Genomic DNA, 17,180 nt, shown 5'->3' with positions numbered 1-17,180 from the left:
GTCCCAGAAGCAGCAATTCAACTGGAGCCCACCAAGGACAAGCTCCAGCCCCCTGAGCTCCTTCAGCTTCACTTCCCCATCTCTGACTTTGCACTAGTTCTGCAGCACCATGAATTTCAGCACCTCAGAAACAAAAAAATCCTTGCTGAGAGCATCCTTAGGGAGCTGCTGCCACAGGGCCTCAGCAGCTCTCAGCAGCCACATGAACTGTCCCAGACACACAGAAGGCAACTAAGTGGCTCAAAATCCTTGTGCTGCCTTTAAAAACCTCCGTTTCCCCAAAGGTGAGGCCCTTGGCTTGTGTTCCTGTAAAAGCAGGACCCCAGAACTGTTGCTCTTGGGTTTCCTCTCAGCTAAGAGTAAAGGAGAACAGCCAAGATATTGGCAATTTTGAAGGCACTCAGATGCCCCAGTCACTTCCCAAGTCCATCCTCAGCTTCATTCCTTGCTCCTTGAGATGACAAGGATGTGGTTTCTGAGAACCAGAGGCTAATGGATAACACCAAAGTGTAAAACCCAAGGATTATCAAAGCCCTGCTAATTTCATTTGCTCATTCATTTGTTTAATAAACAGAGTCTTGGGGAAAATAAGGAAGCATTTGCAAACTGCCCATATAATATGCTTGAGAGTTGGTAATTTCAACATCTGTTTAATTTTACCTCTCTTGTCCCAGGTAGTGAGGAGGATCTGACAGCCAAAAAAGAATTGGTTTACAGCCTTTTGATTTCAGTCCCCAAAAGATTATGACACCCAAACTGGGTTAAAAAAAAAAAAAAAAAAAAAAAAAAACAACCAAAAAAAAAACACCACGAGGAATAACAGGAATGCCACAATAATCAGGATTGATGTTCCCTCTCACCCACTTCTGCACAAATCAGGAATAATCCCCTAAAAGCCAAGGGGGCTGCGCTGCCACAGGAGAGGCTCCAGCTCAGCTCAGTCCAAACCTTGCAATCCCTGAGAGACACCTGAGTTTGGCACAAGAGAAAATGCAGGATTAGGTGCAGCACCAGAAATAAAAGGCCAGTGGTCAGTTTTGGAGCTCTCCTCCCTTCCCCACGTTGGTAGGATATCACAATCCTCCGTGGCAGAGGTGGCAGAGCACAGCCCTGGTGCTGTCCATGCCTGTGAAGCTGCTCCTGTCAGGATGGGAACATCTTTTCCATCTGGGCCATGCATCAGGCAGCCCAGAGGAGCTGCCCAGGGTGAAGGGATGAAGACAAACTCAGCTCTCTGGAGAGCTCAGCATTTAGAAGACAGTGCTCTTTAGCCCTAAAAAATTGCTGAACCAGCCCAGTTATGCCGCAGGGAGGGGAGAACACCACACCAGCTGCCAGTCAATCCCTGCTTAACTTCACCACTAACAGAACTATTTTGAGTCTCCCAGGAGCTGCAACTCGGAATTTAAAAGTCCTTTTCCACCTTCTCCTCTCTATCAGCAAATTTCTCTGAGCAGTAGCCAGATTTGTGCTCCCCAGGAGCGATGGGGACATCCTCCTGCCACCACCCACATTGTCACCCCCTTGGCTCATGGCAGAGAACTGCCAGCTCGTGACACCTGCGTGGACAGTGCCAGGTCTGCCAGGGCACAGCCTTTCTTTGCACCTGATACATTAATCCCCAGCACCAAAGGACAGTTAATCACTTCTCTCACTTCTCACTTTTTCCCTGGAATAACCCAAATTCTGCAGGTGGATGGCCAGGTGTGGACGGGAGCAGGTGAGCATGGCTCACACATGGAGAACCTTTTCCAGAGGGAGAGGCTGCCCAGAGAGTTGAACCCTGCAGAAAGTGCAGGAAAGCCATGGCTCAGCCACAGGAAATCAGTGAGGGAGCCTGGTTTGAACTGGGCAGCTTTGGGGGCCTGCTGCAAACAGGGCTGGGGTTGAGAACCAGCACGTTCAGTCAGGGCTTTTGTGCTCACCTGGATACTTGCAAAAAAGGTGACATCACCTCACCCAAAGCTCCCCCAAAACCTCCATCAGTGGAAGAGGGGAGGAATGATGAGTGTCCTCCCCAGCTGTCCCTGCAATGCAGCACCTCACAGGTCAACACAAGCTCTTCAGTTAAGGCTACATGACCCAGCCAGCTCCCAAACGCCTGTCCCTCACTGCTGCTCATTGCCATGAACCACCCAGACATGGGCAGCTGGGAATCAGGCTCAGACAGCACCAACCAGGTGGTGACCAAACCTCTGTGGATCTCCTGACTCCTAAAGCAATGGATGAGCCTCACACCATTGCCCTGTCTGGCTGCCTCGCTGTGTCTACCTAAAATCTGGATCTGTTGGCCGATTTTCATCGAGTCTGCCAAAGTGATGGGCAGCAGTGAGGATAAGAACCTCTTCCCCCGGTTTTTGCCCCCAGAGAAGGCTGCCACGTGAGCTCCATGGGGCTGGCACACACCAGCCAGCCTGGGAAAGCCACGAGCTCCCAGAAAGCAGCTCCCCCACGTTCCCCCGCACAGCAAATGACAGGTTTGTTCCCTCTCCTTATTTCCCTGTGCCAGTAAACACAACAATAAATAGCAAGCTGCAGGAGGCAGATGATTGTGTGTGGTGAAAGGTGGAAAACATCTAAAAATGATTTAAAGCAGGGAGGAGAATAGGAAGAGAGAGCTGTGGATTATAATCTCTGAGGAGGAGGAGCTGCTCGGCTGGGGAAAGGCAGCACAAGCAGGGAAAGTTTTCCTTCCCACCTTCCAGCTCCTTGCTCTGGGTGATGCTCAGGTCTTCTGTGCAGGTCTCACTTTACAAAGATCCCCAGACTCAGCCCAGGGGCAGGACCCCAGCAGCCCCAGGCCTGGGACAGGAGCAGGAGCAGCACTGCAGGGGCTGGACCCTTTAAAAACTCCTGAGGAACAGGGACACAGGGCATGGACACAGTAACGCTGAAGAGAGATTATCTAGCTGCCATTTCAACACACTGGTAAATCAAAGTCGATGGAAGCCATATGCTCTGCTGGGAAGCATCCATCTCGTTGCCAAGGAAACATCCTTCCCGTTTAAAATGGCAGGCAAAGGCTTGCAAAAACCTGCTTTTAACCCCCTTTTCTCAGGCATGATCCAAGTCCCCCAGCAGCTCCCCCAGCCCTGTGGCATCGCTGTACTGCTGCCTGGGAGAGCAGCTGCAGCTTAGCCTGGGAACAGGAGAAGGAGATGGTGCTTCTCCCCTGGGGTCCAGAGGAAATCAGAGCCAGCCAGGCAGCAGTGAGATCCCACATCAAATTCCCAGCTTACTCCCGAGGCAGCTTTCACAGTTTCATTCCTCTGGAAAAACAGGGAATCCCCCACCTGGGTCACATCCAGCAGCTCCACTCAGGGATGCTGCAGGTGCTCGGTACAGACACACACAGATGTGCCCAGCTGTGGGGCAAGACCCTGCTGCAGCAAGGGAATGATCAACAGCAGGACCACGGCTGGGTTTGTGCTGCTCAAACCACCTCCTGCAGAGCTTCAGGTACCACCCATTCCTCACAGGCAACGAGCACGAATCTGACCTTGGGAATTTCGGCAATCCGCAGCCAGGACTGCAGGCTCCAGGAGCCACAGGAAACCAGCACTGAGCTCAGCAGCTGCCTGGATCTGCAGCTGGCCCTGGGTCTCCTGCTCTGCATCTGCACCTTCTCCTTGCTCCTTCTAAGCAAGAGGTACAGTCCTGGGTCTAACACGGCCAGGCTGCTTGTCAGCTGCAGCAGGAGGTGATGGGGATGTGGGAAGCAGCACTTCCAGAGCACAACTTATAACCTGGCACTGTGGAAGTCACAGCAACAAACACTCTTCAGCCTATTAACACTAATGAATTTGCAGGGGATTTTGTTTTAAACAGAAGACACAAACCAGCGTCCACTGGAACAAAACTGGACATCCTCTGGTAACGATTTTACTTGTCTGTGTTTACCTGCCACCAAAACCTCTCATGATTGTTTTTTTAATAGAATCACAGAATGATTTGTGTTGGAGGGGACCTTAAAGACCACCTCGTTCCAACCCTCCTGCCAAGGGCAGGAACACTTTCCTCTAGACCGCGTTGCTCTATGCCTCACCCAACTTGGCCTTGAACACTTCCAGCCCCTTCTTTTAAAACTGTTCTCATTTATTGTAAATCCCATAAGCAGATGAAGCCAGAACCAGAGCATTTTCTATTCTGATAAGTAACTATGCTTTAAAAACATTTATAATGGAGATCAGAGACAATATTTAATAATTCAAAACCCAGGAAGGCGTGATGGGACAAGGATACATCCTGAAGGCTCCTACTCTGTATGGGAAATGGTTATTGCAGCTGGAGGAGGGAGATGCTAGAGTTACAGCCTGTGGAGCAGGGATACTGGATTTTTATGCTGCAGGCATCCTGTGTCACTGAATTCATCTCTACCTCAGCTCCCAACTAGAAAACGTGTTGATGACTCCCCCCAGCACACAGGGGCACAGCTGAGGTTAAGCCCAGGTCTTGCTCAAGACATGTCCATGGCCCTCAGCAAGGAATAAATCCTTCTAGAGAGTAGCACAAAGCCTGGCAAAAAAACCACTGCAAAGCACACCAGCAACCAGGGCTCACGTGGACCAGAGCCAATACAGCATCTTAAACGACAACACAAAGCCACCCCAGAGCTCACGGGAGCAAAGTCCTCCAGCACACGACCCCAGGCCATGCCCAGCACCACAACCAAGGGGTTAGTCCACCCCCTGGTAACAGCTGAAAGCGTCTGCAACAGTCTTCAATCCTTCCCTGGACGCTGGCTTGGCTCTGGAGCCAGCGGCAGCAGCCGGAGCGGAGCTCGCGAGCAGACGCCGCAGCACGGATCCCCCACCAGGGCACCCTGCTCCTGCCAGAGCTGGGAGTCACCTTCACTCGGTGCCAAAGGAGCCACATCTCCCTGGAGACCCATCAGCCAGCTCTGAGATATGCTCGGGCTGTCTGGGAATTATGTCAGCGGGCGCTGTAAATATCCAGTGGCCCTTTTATGATCCCGCACATTCCCTGTCCCTCCTGCTTGGCTCGGAGCCGCGTGCGTGCGCTCAGGACACCGACAGGGACACAAAGCAATGAATGGAGAGCAGCCAGGTAGTATTTGGAGTCACAGCATCCTCAGCCTGCTGCTGAACCAAGGCAGGAGCAGCTCCATCCTGGTTGTGTAACCCGGCCTCGCAGGACTTTTCCCATAATTAGAGGGCCTTTCCCTGCAGTCCCGTGGGGGCCATATGCTGCACTTGTGAAAGGATGCTCAGAGCTGAGCTTCCTCTCCAGCACATATTTTCAGTCTTAGAAACAGCAAAGAGCAAGAGGAAGCAGGAAGGAGGGGAAAAAATGTTTAATTAATCTTCATTTAATTTCTGCTGTCTTTTAGCAAATGGAAAATAAGAGAGCAAACCCATCAGGCCTGTGCTGCTGCTCTGGGCTCTAGCAGCCCTTGTGCTTCCCAGATGGGATGTACATCCCACCAGGACACTGCAGGCAGCAGGGAATACCATCACAGGTCAGGCTTGACTCCAGCCACTCTCCCCAACACATCCCACAGGGATATGGCTGCAGGACAGATGGGCTTCCCCAGAAACAGATGGGGAGGCAATTCATTACCTTCATGAATTTCTCTGTGATTTTCAATAGCCATCAGGTCCCAAGAGGGGAAGAGCAAGGCCAGAGAGGACTGAACTCCTCTTGGAGGTTCAGCCTGTTTATCTACAGCAGGCTGGGCTTTGGGCAGGTGCTCTCTGCCAAGCACACACCCACAGAAGGCTGTCTGCAAAGAGGGGAAGCAAAAATGGCAGGTTTGATGGAGGTGCTCCCCAGGTGCCCAAGTTCTTGCAGATGGATAGGCCAAGTCCAGGTCAAGCCCTGAATTACTAGTAGGTCTCCTAGGTTTGGCTATTCCAAGTCTTGGGTGGAGACCTGAGGTTGTGATATGTACGCCCCACCTACTTGTAGATGTTGACATCCCCACCTCCTGGTAAACAGTAGGATAGAAACACCTTTAGAGTCTATTCCTTTGTCTTATTCAGACACTTCCATTACCTTTCCCTATTACAACCCCAAATCATTCTCCCCATACTAAAACTGTTTAAAATCATTGCCAATTTACAACCAAGTTTCATACCTACACGGTGTTATCTAAACTGATAGAGGACAGGATTAGGCTCAATGTAAGGAAGAAATTCTTCCCTGTGAGGGTGGGGAGGCCCTGGCACAACTTCTTAGGTTGCCCAGAGAAGTTGTGGCTGCCCCATCCATGGAAGTGTTCAAGGCCAAGTTGAACAGGGCTTGGAGCAGCCTGGGATAGCAGAAGGTGTCCTTGCCCATGGCAGGGGAGTGGAACAAGACAAGCTCTAAGATCTCCTCTAATGCAATTCTACGATTCTGTTTATCCCATTAATCTACTGATCCTCACACCAAGCCTCAGCAGCTCTCCCTGCGTCATTTAATGTAACTTGAGGTGCTCCCACCACCCACAACTGCATCGGGAGGAGGAGGTTGCAGGCTCTGGGTCTGGAGAGGCAGCTCCAGAGAAGGTTTCACATTACATCTGTTTTGTGTTGCAGAAAAGAAAAACATCATCAGCTACAAAAGGTCAGTGCAGAAGTTCTTCCTATGCCTCATTAGCCGGCACGGTAAGTGAGAAACTGCTAATTAAGAATAGCATTAAAAACATCTAGATGTTAAAAGACAAAAATGTGTAGAAGAAGAAAGATTCAATGCAAAATTCTGGTAAATTACAGACAAAGCTCAGGAAATTCTCCTTCAGTCTTAAGTCTTTTCCCTTCCTAACAGGAATAGCCATAACTAAGGAAAAGACCATGACAGAGATGTGCATCCCCTACCCACAAGAACCAAACCAGAGATCACATTTACTGAGTTTCTTTAGTGCTGATACGGATTAAATGCTCCGTTCCCTCAGGCTATGGAGATACAGCCCTCATGAAGTGCCAGCAATTGAGTTCAAGACATAATGACATGAGGACTTGTCCCTCTGGCTCAGGGTGATGCTTAATTGGGTGTGAAGTCAGCTTTTGGATGAACACTGCCATTAGCACTGGCTGGCTTCTGTGCAGCTCCCAGAGAGGTGCTACTCCTTCCCCCCCAAATTCATCACAGGGCAGCTTTCTGCAGGCATGGGGTGTGTCTGGAAAGGCATTTCCTGGGGAAAAGGACACAACAAAATTCCTGCTCTGGCAGTGTCTCAGAGGAGCCCACCCATGTTTGCCCATGGCACCTCCAGTCCCTGCTCTGGTCCCAGTGGAGACTTACAGCCACTCAATACCTCATCTCTTCTAAACAGTGAAAACCCCACTAATCAAAAACCCAACAGGAGCAGCAGAGCAACCTCTGGGAAATGAAAGAGGATACAAATCCCACCTCCCTCTCAGCCACGAGCCACTGAAGAGCAAGAGCTGCTCCTCAAGCACATACAGCATGCTCAGGTCCCCACGAGCTGCCCCAGCAGCTCCACACCCCGAGATGGACAAACACCCCATGCAAGCTCCTACCCATGCCCCTGCAGCCAGGAGAGATGGGACCAGCAGCACAGATCTTCCAAAGGATGGAGCCAGTTTCAGGGTTGGTTTTGTCGCTCATTCAAGCCTGGAGTCTTTATATAGTGCCAGGGCAGGATCCAAAAGCGGAAGAGAGACACCCACTCCCAGGGAGTGTAACACACACACTCTGAAATAAATAGCTCCCTGCCTAAGGGGATGACTCAGGGATCTCACTAGTCCTTAAAGCAGAAATCAGCGCTAATAAACCCCAGAAAGGTTGGAGGAAGGCCTAGCAAGAGGTCAACTGGGCAAGGCTTGGCATTTCCAAGGAAGAGGAAGGATGAGTAACCACTGAAAAATAACAACGTCCAACGCTGAGGCAATGGTCACCAGCTGAAACCCTTCCTGCAGTCAACCTGCCTCAAGAGCATTGAGTAGTCCTTGTCACTGGGCAGAGGCTTTGCTTTTCACTGCCTCTCCTGGAAGCACTCAGGCTTAACCACCATATGGCTTGAAGTGGCAGGAGGAAACATAGCCTCACTCCCTGTTTGTCCAGCTATAATATACAGATATTTATATTTACTTATTTTGCTCTCCTCTTGAGTGAAAGTTGGAGTGCTCTTACATCCCTTATTACGTTCTTCAGATCAGGTAACAAACCTCCAAGCAAACATAAACTCAATTAATGGCCACTTTGAGACTCTGAGTTGAGCACAAGCCCATAAACATGCAGGAGAACGTCTCCCAGAGCTGTCATTTCGCTGCCACATGTAACACTCCAACAGGAGAAAGTCAATAAGACCCATTCACAGCCCTCCACGTGCTGCATCTGTAATGAACAGTGAGATCACAGCAAACTGTCCCTCTGTGGGTGATCCAGGTCATTGGGAAGATGCCACCTGCATCCTCCCAGCCCAGCACTAGCCCTGCTGAGGTTCTCAGACCACAGCTTGGCCAAAGCCAACCCCACCTTCCTTTGCAAACCCAAGGAGCACAGACAGAAACCAAATCACCAATCTCAAAGCAAATCAGGTGACAGGAAAAGCTGTTAAAAAGAAAAGTGGAGCAAAGAGAACATTTACCAGCAGTGCCCCAACAACTGTTTTATGCTTTTTCTGCGTCTTGAATGCTCAACACACCAAGTCTTCCAGCAGGGACTGGCTCTTTTTGACTTGATGGTCAGAACACTAACTTGTAGGCTTCTACTCCCATTAGGGGTGCTTGCACACAGCTGTAATGTTAACAGAATAATATTTTCCCCTTTCTATTAATTTTAACTTTTCTTTGACTGATTTTTTTTCTTTTTCCTCTGCACCCCATACTAGTTGTTTTCTTTTTTTTCCAGCACACCAAGCCAAATCTGTGAGAAACAGGCACAGCAGGTACCCAGACACAAGCTACTGCCCTCACACAGGAGACACACGAGGTGTACACAAGTCACCCTTCAGTCAGGATTTCTGATAGCTTATTTTTTTTCCTGGGCATCATGATAACTTCATGGAGAGTGACAGGCTGGCTGTGGAAGCTGCGTTAGGAGTGCCTGCCCTGCTGTGCTCATCCCTTGCAGTGCGTGACAGCAGCTCTGCTGCCACCCCAGCCCTAATTTGCTCCCACACTGTCACCTCCCCAGGGCTGGCAGAGCTCTAAACGAGAGAGCAGGACTGCCAGGCAGATCAGGGTTTGTTTACAAATGAGGAATTTGTGAATGCCTGGGAAAGACCCTCCTCAAGGCAAAATCTGTCCTGAAGAGACCAAGCACCAGCCACGATGGACTGCCAGAAGTTCAGATGGAGAGCAGTTGCCTCCTAACTCAGTCATTCTCTCTGCCTTTGCCTGTCCTCTTGCTTCTTTTCCTTGTCCCACACTCCTGGGGAAGGCAGTAAAAAAAAAGGATCTCTGAATGAAGATGGTAACTGGGCACTTCACTCTAAAGCACAACTGGAGCTGCTTAGGAACTACAACCAGTATCAAGGAAGCTTGACTGCTTCTGATTTTTTCCACTCTTGCCTTGCAGATCACAAGAGTTGATCTCACAGGATCAACTCTCACAAGAGTTGACCCTCACAAGGGTTTGCTGGAAAGATTCCTTTCTCAAAACCACCTCTCAAAGGAGCATGTCACATCCAGGTCACCCCATTTCAATATGGATCAGCCCCATCTCTTCCCTTCACCCTACCTGCTGGGCTGCCCACAGTGCAGGTCTGGCTTTGAACACCCCAGTTCCCACAGGCTGTGGCAGGAGGTGGGAGATGCTTCCACTCACTCCTGTTTCTCAGTTTAAAATCACGCCAGGCTCTGTCTTGTCCTCGCCTGGACTGGTCCCACCCAGCTCTCACTAAGGTGTGCAAGGGAAATTAGGCTTCCTCTGCCATCAACAGAGAGAAATGGGCACCTCCAGAAGGCAAACCTGCCCACCTAAGCCTGCACTGAGGCTCCTGTGGGATTTCCACGAGGAATTCTGCACGTATCTGAGCATTGCCAAATTCACAATGAAAGCTCACTGCACCTTAAAAACATCGGGACATTATAGATCCCAAGACAAATCAAGTGGCTGCTCAGTCCCAACAACCCCAGTGACTCTGATGTAGCTTTAAATCACCTCCCTACAGCAGCAAGAGAGAGAGGTGAGAAGATTCCAGAGGTCTTCTTGCTTCTTCTCTTGGAAAAGGCAGCTCTTTGACATCCAATCCGCTCAAAAAAAACAAAATCACTGGATGGATGCTTACCAACACCAAAACTTTTCCACACATCTAAAAAGCACATTAAAAGGCTGGAGTGATGCCAAAGAGAGACCAGAGAGTTCTGCAGGACCTCTCTGCTTTCCCTCACTGATTGGCAGCTGCAGAGCCAAGAAGCCCCGAGGCAGCTCCTGCCATCCCAGCAGAGCCTCGTGCGAGATACTCCCCATCAAACACTACAAGTAATTATTTCAGTGCTTCACAATAAATGCACACCTCTGCTGTCAGTGTCACAGGGGGCTGTGCTTGCAGCTCACCCAGGGTAAGGCCACGAGAGCCACGTGGGGAGCCGAGGTCACCACAGCTTCAGGGGGCTGAGCAAGGTCACACAACCTGCTTGTCACACAGATTGCTCTTACTGGAAAACAAAACTTTCATTGAAATACCCGCTCTTGCAGTCCTGGTGGCATCATCTTTTCTCACAGGTGGCTGTCAGAAGAGCCCAAATCTTTTTGTCCTGCAACCTGATTAGGAGCCATTTAAAGACATGGTGGTGAAGGTCCCTGCACCCTCTTCTGCACTACCTGTTTTAGCCATCCTGTGTTCACTAGTCAAGTACATCTAAATACACTCTAAATGCATTCTAAATACATTCATGAAACTCAGTCCAGACCACCACCAAAAACAATCTGGTTTTGCCATGTGGCTCCTTTTAGGACCATCAGGGGCAAAAATTCATTGCATTATTCTAAAGAAGTGTTTATCTCAGTGCTGGAGATTCCTCTCTGATGTACAGGGACATCACACCAAACAGGGACAGGCCATTAATCCTTTGTAGGAACCACCTCCACCTTTCTCAGCTCTACCATATCTGTTCCACAGGAGATTACATGGCAGGAAAAGGGACTGGCACATCTCCCTGTCACCACAATTTAAAGAACAATCTGTTCCTCAGGAACTAAGAAACCAGTGAGCATTTGGGCTACCTTAAAAAAGGGTTATGCAGGGCTAAGTGTTTGCTACTTAACTCGCAGAAGCTGAACGCTAAATTTAAATGCTTTTTTATTCTTGTGAGCACCACTGATGCCTGGCAGGCAAACCCTGTGCCCTGCTCACCCTGGACAGAGTGTCTCACCCTGTCATCCCGTCCTTCTGCTGCAATGCAAAAAAAAAAAAAAAAAAAAAAAAAAAAAAAAAAAAAAAAAAAAACCACAACAACCAAGAAACCTGATTTTTGTGACTATATCCCTTTGAGCTATGCCCCTCTCCCCTTTAGTACAGGATTTGGGGCTTGCATTTTGGGTTGTTCCTTTTTGAATGCATCCAACCATAGCAAGACTCATCTGTTTGAGGTGTGTTGCAGCACAGAAAAGAGGACACCCAGGGGATCAGCTTGTTTTTCATTTCCCTAATGTCAGTGTGGGGTGAATGTGACGGCTGGAACGTGACACATTAAAGCGACTGAAATCAGGTTGCTCCCACCAAGCTCTGACTAAGCAGCTGGAGAGGAGCTCGTGAGGCATCCCACCAGGAAGGTCCCCTGGTCCCTGGGGTGGACACGACCCCACAGCTCAGGGCAGAACTCTGGAGGTCAGAGTCCAGCAGGTCCATTAAGCTCAGCACCTGTGCGAGATCCGTACTGGCCCCTTCATTCCACTCAGCCTGGAGCTGGGAAGGGGAATCCAGGAGAGGTCCCTGGACATCACTGGTGGGCGGGCTGAGCTTCGTGACATCGTACCTGCCCACAACAACCCCGTCTGAGGGTGAGGGCTCGCCATGAACCACAGCTCCTCACGGTCTGGGGATGGACAGTTGAGACTGTCAGACCACATTTACCCTGAATTCTGGTGTGAGGGATCATCTGGGAATGGATCTATGGGAAATAACTGTGCTTTCATCAGCTCTGAGGAGTGAAAGGAGTCACAAAAGAGGCCACTTCTGCAAGAAGAAACTCTGGAAGTCCAGGGAAGCCCCTCATCCACTCTCTGTGCTCCCCTCATGCCAGGATGCAGGCAGGACACTGGAGAGAGAGGTGGCTTGTCTGCGTGAAAAGGGAAGAACAAATGGGATGCGGATGGTACAAGGAAATTTTAATAGAATTAAACAGGGAGGAAATGTTCCTCCTTATTATAATTTAGGTCCATGCACTCGCTTAATTAACTAAATGTATGGTGCACAGTATGCAGATGAAAAATGCACCCAAACTATTTTTAACACAGTTAAAGAGATGCATTAGGGTTGTAAATTCTAAGCAGGAAATGCAGGAATTATGTTGGTTCCTGAGGACACAGCTTTAAAAGTGCCTGAATCCTGTTTTCTTGCCACTGTTCCAAATGCATCTCCTTCTTCAGCTCAGAGACCAAACCTGACCAGTTCACCCAGGGATCAGTAAATGCATCTTCAGACACCTCGGACCATGGAGGTGCCCAGTGCCAGCCCCTTGGTTAGGATGGCACAGAACTCAGTGATCCCTCCTGAAATCAGATGACAGATAGGGACAAAAAATCACTTTCAAGCATTACAGCCCCTCCTGAGCACAGGACAGGTTACAGAAACCAAGCCAAAAGGACTAGAAGGGAAAAAAATCAGAGTAATAAAATGGAAAAAATCTGGAAGCCAAATGCCCACCTGTACAGAGAACTGAACTGAGATCTAAGTGCTAAAGTTCTGCTGCACCCCTCAAAAAGCCTGACCTGCTATTTAGACACAGCTGAACTTTTCAAGTTTCAGCTCAGCCTTGCACAGAATGAAGCCATGTGCTGCATTGTTAAGGATCTGCCAAGAAAAAAAAAAAAGAAAAAAAAAAAAAAAAAAGTGGAGAGGGAATAGAGAGGAAAGATGTTGAGAGAAATATCGGGAGAAGGTAAGAGATAAAGGAGGCTAAGACTTCTGAGAGCCAGAGACTACCTCTATCTACAGTCAAAAATGGAGCCCACCATGCTCAGTGTCCATGGGTTTGTGCAAAATATATATTATATCACATATATCATGCACAGAGCTCCCAAGAGCAGGTCACCCAGTTGTGTCAATGTAGGAAGAGCTATTAGGTACAAAAATGAATCATAACACAGAAATATAAAACTGAGCTTCTGCTCACAGAGGCAACGGCGCTTTTAGAGAGGCAACATCTGAGATGAGACCAGGGCTGGGGGAGTGAGAGATTCCCTGTTTGAATTTCCCTGATTTCTTATGCATGAAATGGTGCGAAAGGGAGTGATCGACAGCAGGAAGAGGTGGGGAATGAAATCAGATGGATTTGATCTAGGATGCAGCACTGGAAATAAATGCAACCTGCACAGGCAGAGCATCAACAGCCCTGTGCAGAATCAGCCTGGGCCTCTGCAGGCAGGAATTGAGCAGAGGTATTTACCCAGAGGCACCTCTCACGTTTATTAAAACATCTCCATGCTGAGAGAGTCCCAGTAGCTTTTGTCTTGGCTTGGGTGCAGGGAGCTGCCTGAGCAGCCCCGGAGCAGCTCCATGCCTGGAAAGGCAGCTGGGTCTGTGAGCATCTCTATGAGATAAAACCCAGCCTTGCAACATCATCAACTCACTCACAATGAAAATAAATCTTCATGCAAGTGAGCAGCAGGAGCAGGGAAATGGGGGCACTGGCAGCAGAGAGGGCTGACTGAACCCAGGACAGTGGCAGGACAGGGCACCCTCATCCACAGTGTTCTTCAGGACTCCCATTCCTGCAGGATGCAGGAAAAGTGCTAAAGGTGCTAAAGGTTCATAGAGGTGCTTTTGTGCTCCAGGCTTTGGCAGAAAATGAGGTTTGGGGCACGAGGACACAGAGGGACCCCAATAGCACAGACAGGGCACTGCACTGGCCTTCGGGACATGGGAAAGGCTCCAGCTGTTCCATACAAACTTTGTGACCTTGAGGCAGTCTTGTCATCCTCCCACACCTTTGAATAAGCTTTCTATCTGTCCTGTCTGTCTGCATTACTGATTTCCAGTTACAAAACCCATCCAGCACTCACAGACCTGGCACAGGCCATGCCAGGCTCACCCGGGCACCAAGGGGGGATAACTGATCCATGAACTCATCCTGGTAACTTTGTGTGAAGGTTCCCATATCCTTCAGCTCTTCAAACACTTTAACAGCAAAACGTCAAGGCTAAACCTATCATGTGTATAGTACAGAAAACTAGAGTCCATAGAACTTCCCAATACACTGTTAAAAAAAAAAAAAATTATATCACCAACTCTTCACGACATTGGTGTAATTACCACTTCAGCCCTGAATCCAGCCTCCATCTCCCAGCAGGTGCAGGAGGGGTGGGGGCAGAGGCTGGTGTTGCAGGGCTCCCTGTGGTGCCACAGCGGATACAAGTGGAGTCACAAGCCCAGAACAAATGCGGCTGCTCGGGCTGGGGGCGATGCATGGTGAGAGCCAAGGGGCACTGGGAACAGCCTGGCACTGGGAACAGGGCACTTTGGGGTGACCCTGCACCTGCCATGGGATGACTCCTGGCTGCCCAAGCAAATGCCACCACAGAGAGACAAACAGGTCAGAAGTTAAGACGGAGCAGCTGAAGAAGCCAAAGGTGTTTGTGAAGCCCTCAGAGTCAGAGCTACCCCTGCTGTTTGTCATTTGGCTTTCAGCCCCTTCCGTCTGTGTCACTGTCACCCCAGCGTCCCCCAGCTGGGGTCTCACCTGTATTTAACAGCCCACAGTGCTCATTGCACACACAGGCAATAACCCAGCTCTCAACGTGAACACTCGGCCCCTCCACACGGTTCTGGGAGATTTTGCGACACAAACCACCCACAGCTCCAGAGGATGGACGGGAGCATGAAAGGGGCTCAGGATGCCCAGTGCTGGACTTCACACTCCTCATCACTGCAGCTGAGCTCCACAGATGCTCTCTCTTCTCCTCTCCCGTTTCCCTGGGGAGACGAGCTTCCCCCAGGACCCCAACTCGCTGCAGTGCTCGGCAAATCTCCCCCTCGCACCCAGCCAGGATCCCCCCTCTCCGGCTGATCCCACCAACACCTCCAAGGAAGGCCTCAAGGTACAAAATGGCTGAGGAGCAGAAAGCACATCCCAACTCCTTATCTTACAGCAGCACAGCAGCAAAAGGATAGAGAGAGGGGAAAAAACCCGAAAAGGCCCCAAAATTCCTTTTGCCGTAGCTGACAGAGGCCCTGGTCGTGAGTAAAAACACACACAAAAAAAACCCAAAACAAAAAAAACCCATGGCACCAAGGGTAGGAACACCTCAGCCTGAGCCCAGGCCTGCGGAAGAGCCCAGTGGGACTGTGGAAAGTCCCAGAGGGAAGGGAGTTGCAGTAACACCGAGATTTATCTTGACCCTCCCTTTGCAATCCTGGGAACAACGGGAAGTCATCTGCGCTCCTATGCAGCAATGCTTCAGGGATTCAGGGAATCCTTCTGCCAAACGCGGGTCAGCTGGGCCGCTTCTGCCCAAACCCCGGGTCCCAGGGGGAGATGTGCACCCAGGGATGCTCCTTTGTTTACCGCTCGGCTGTACAGGCAGGGAGCCCCAGACACTGATTAGCATTTCTTTCTAGACACATCTCCCATTCAGGCGCTTCCCACGGGGGACAAGAAATATCTCCAGAACCCTGATCAGAGCCCCAGAACCAGCCCCGGCCCCAAAGCGACTGCAGCCACCCGGCAGGCAAAGATGGGGCCGGGGAGGGAAGGATGCTGGGGGGTGGGGGGGAGGAGAGACGGTGCCTGAGCAGAGCTTTTTGTTCCTCTGCTCACAGCATTGCTATGGTGATTTCAAGCAAGACGGAGGAACAGTCGCTACCCATCACTCCCGCTGCTCCAGCCCCCTGCACCGACCGCATGAGCAGCCCCTTCCCCCGCAAGCAGGAGCGGGCACGGGGAGACAGGGGCTCGGCGCATCGCACCTCTCCTGGGAGCCACCCCCCAGCTCTGCAGGGGCAGCTGCTTCCCCCCCGCCCCCTTCCCCGGATGGCCATCACCGCCCGGTGCCCGGGCACCGCCTGGGCTGGGGAGAGGGATGCGGGATGCGGGATGCGGGATGCAGCGGCGGCCCGGCCGGGCGGCCCGACTGCTCTGGGAGAGCCCGGGGGGGAGCGGCTCAGCCTCCGCCCCCCGCAGCATCCCCCGGGGCTCCCCAACCAGCCCTGGCACCCGGCATCCCTTCCCCGCACCCGCTCTGCAGCTGGAGCATCCTTCCTCTCCGGCGTATTTGGGGGGCTGAGGGGGTGGAGGGGGGCACCCCGAAGCGGGCGGGGGTCTCTGCCATCAGGTTTGCCCCCCACCCTTTTACTCACACGTATGCGTGGTAAATGAAAGCCCATCCTCGCGGTCTCTCCAGCACATTGTAGAGGAAATTCTGCAGCTTGCGGTAAAAAGCATTCCTTTTGGGGGGCTTCCCGCTGCCCGACACCCCGGAGCGGGGCTTGCTGAGGATGCTGCCCCGCTTGGAGCTCTCGGAACCGGCGATGAGGAGCGCTCCGTCCCGGCTGGAGTCCGGGGCTCCCGGGTCCAGCCCCACGAAGCCCACCTTGAGCTTTTTCTCCGCGGCGGGCCCCGGGTAGACGCCTCCGTTGCGGGATTTCTGCACCATGGTGGCGGCGGGCCCGGGGCGGCGGGGGGCTCCGGCGGGGGCTCCGCCCGCGCTCCCCGCCGCTGCTCCGCGCCCGGCGCAGCCGAAGCCGCAGGAGCCGCTGCAATCGGCTCCGCCAGCGCCGCCCCGCCGCCGCCCGCCCCCTTAACCCTTGGCGTCCCCCGCCGGCAGCAGCTTCTAGCGCTCCCCCCACTCCCAAAAATCCGCCTTTGCCATTCCTCACCCCGCCCGCCTTACCGAAATTTAAAGAAACCTGCTGAGGCCGCGCCCCCCTCAAAGAAAAGCAGTGGCTGGCGTTGTTCCTCCGAATATCGATCCTCTCTAAAGCTGGGTCTGACATCCCACTCTCAGATAAGATACATCTTCTCCCTGCCCCCCCACCAGTGTCTGCTCCCCGAACCAGGCTCTGGCAGCCCCCACACGGCCACAGAGGGGGCTCCTGCTGCAGCCCCCAA

General features: G+C 51.5%; 1 protein-coding gene across 9 annotated transcripts in view; it reads right to left on the bottom strand.

Moving 5' to 3' along the window:
* KCNQ2 (potassium voltage-gated channel subfamily Q member 2) overlaps positions 1 to 16,725 on the bottom strand; it is a 68,728-nt gene extending 52,003 nt beyond the window's left edge. For all 9 annotated transcript variants that reach the window (XM_066330840.1, XM_066330844.1, XM_066330841.1 and 6 more), the window contains exon 1: positions 16,430 to 16,725. In XM_066330840.1, the coding sequence (XP_066186937.1) occupies positions 16,430 to 16,725 (296 nt within the window). The remainder of the gene's footprint in view (positions 1 to 16,429) is intronic.
* Positions 16,726 to 17,180: the final 455 nt, after the last annotated feature.

This window comes from Sylvia atricapilla, chromosome 16 (genome assembly GCF_009819655.1).
Source record: "Sylvia atricapilla isolate bSylAtr1 chromosome 16, bSylAtr1.pri, whole genome shotgun sequence".
NCBI classification, from domain to species: domain Eukaryota; kingdom Metazoa; phylum Chordata; class Aves; order Passeriformes; family Sylviidae; genus Sylvia; species Sylvia atricapilla.
Note: the sequence above shows the minus strand (reverse complement) of the source record. Positions and strands in the feature narration are given on the sequence as shown.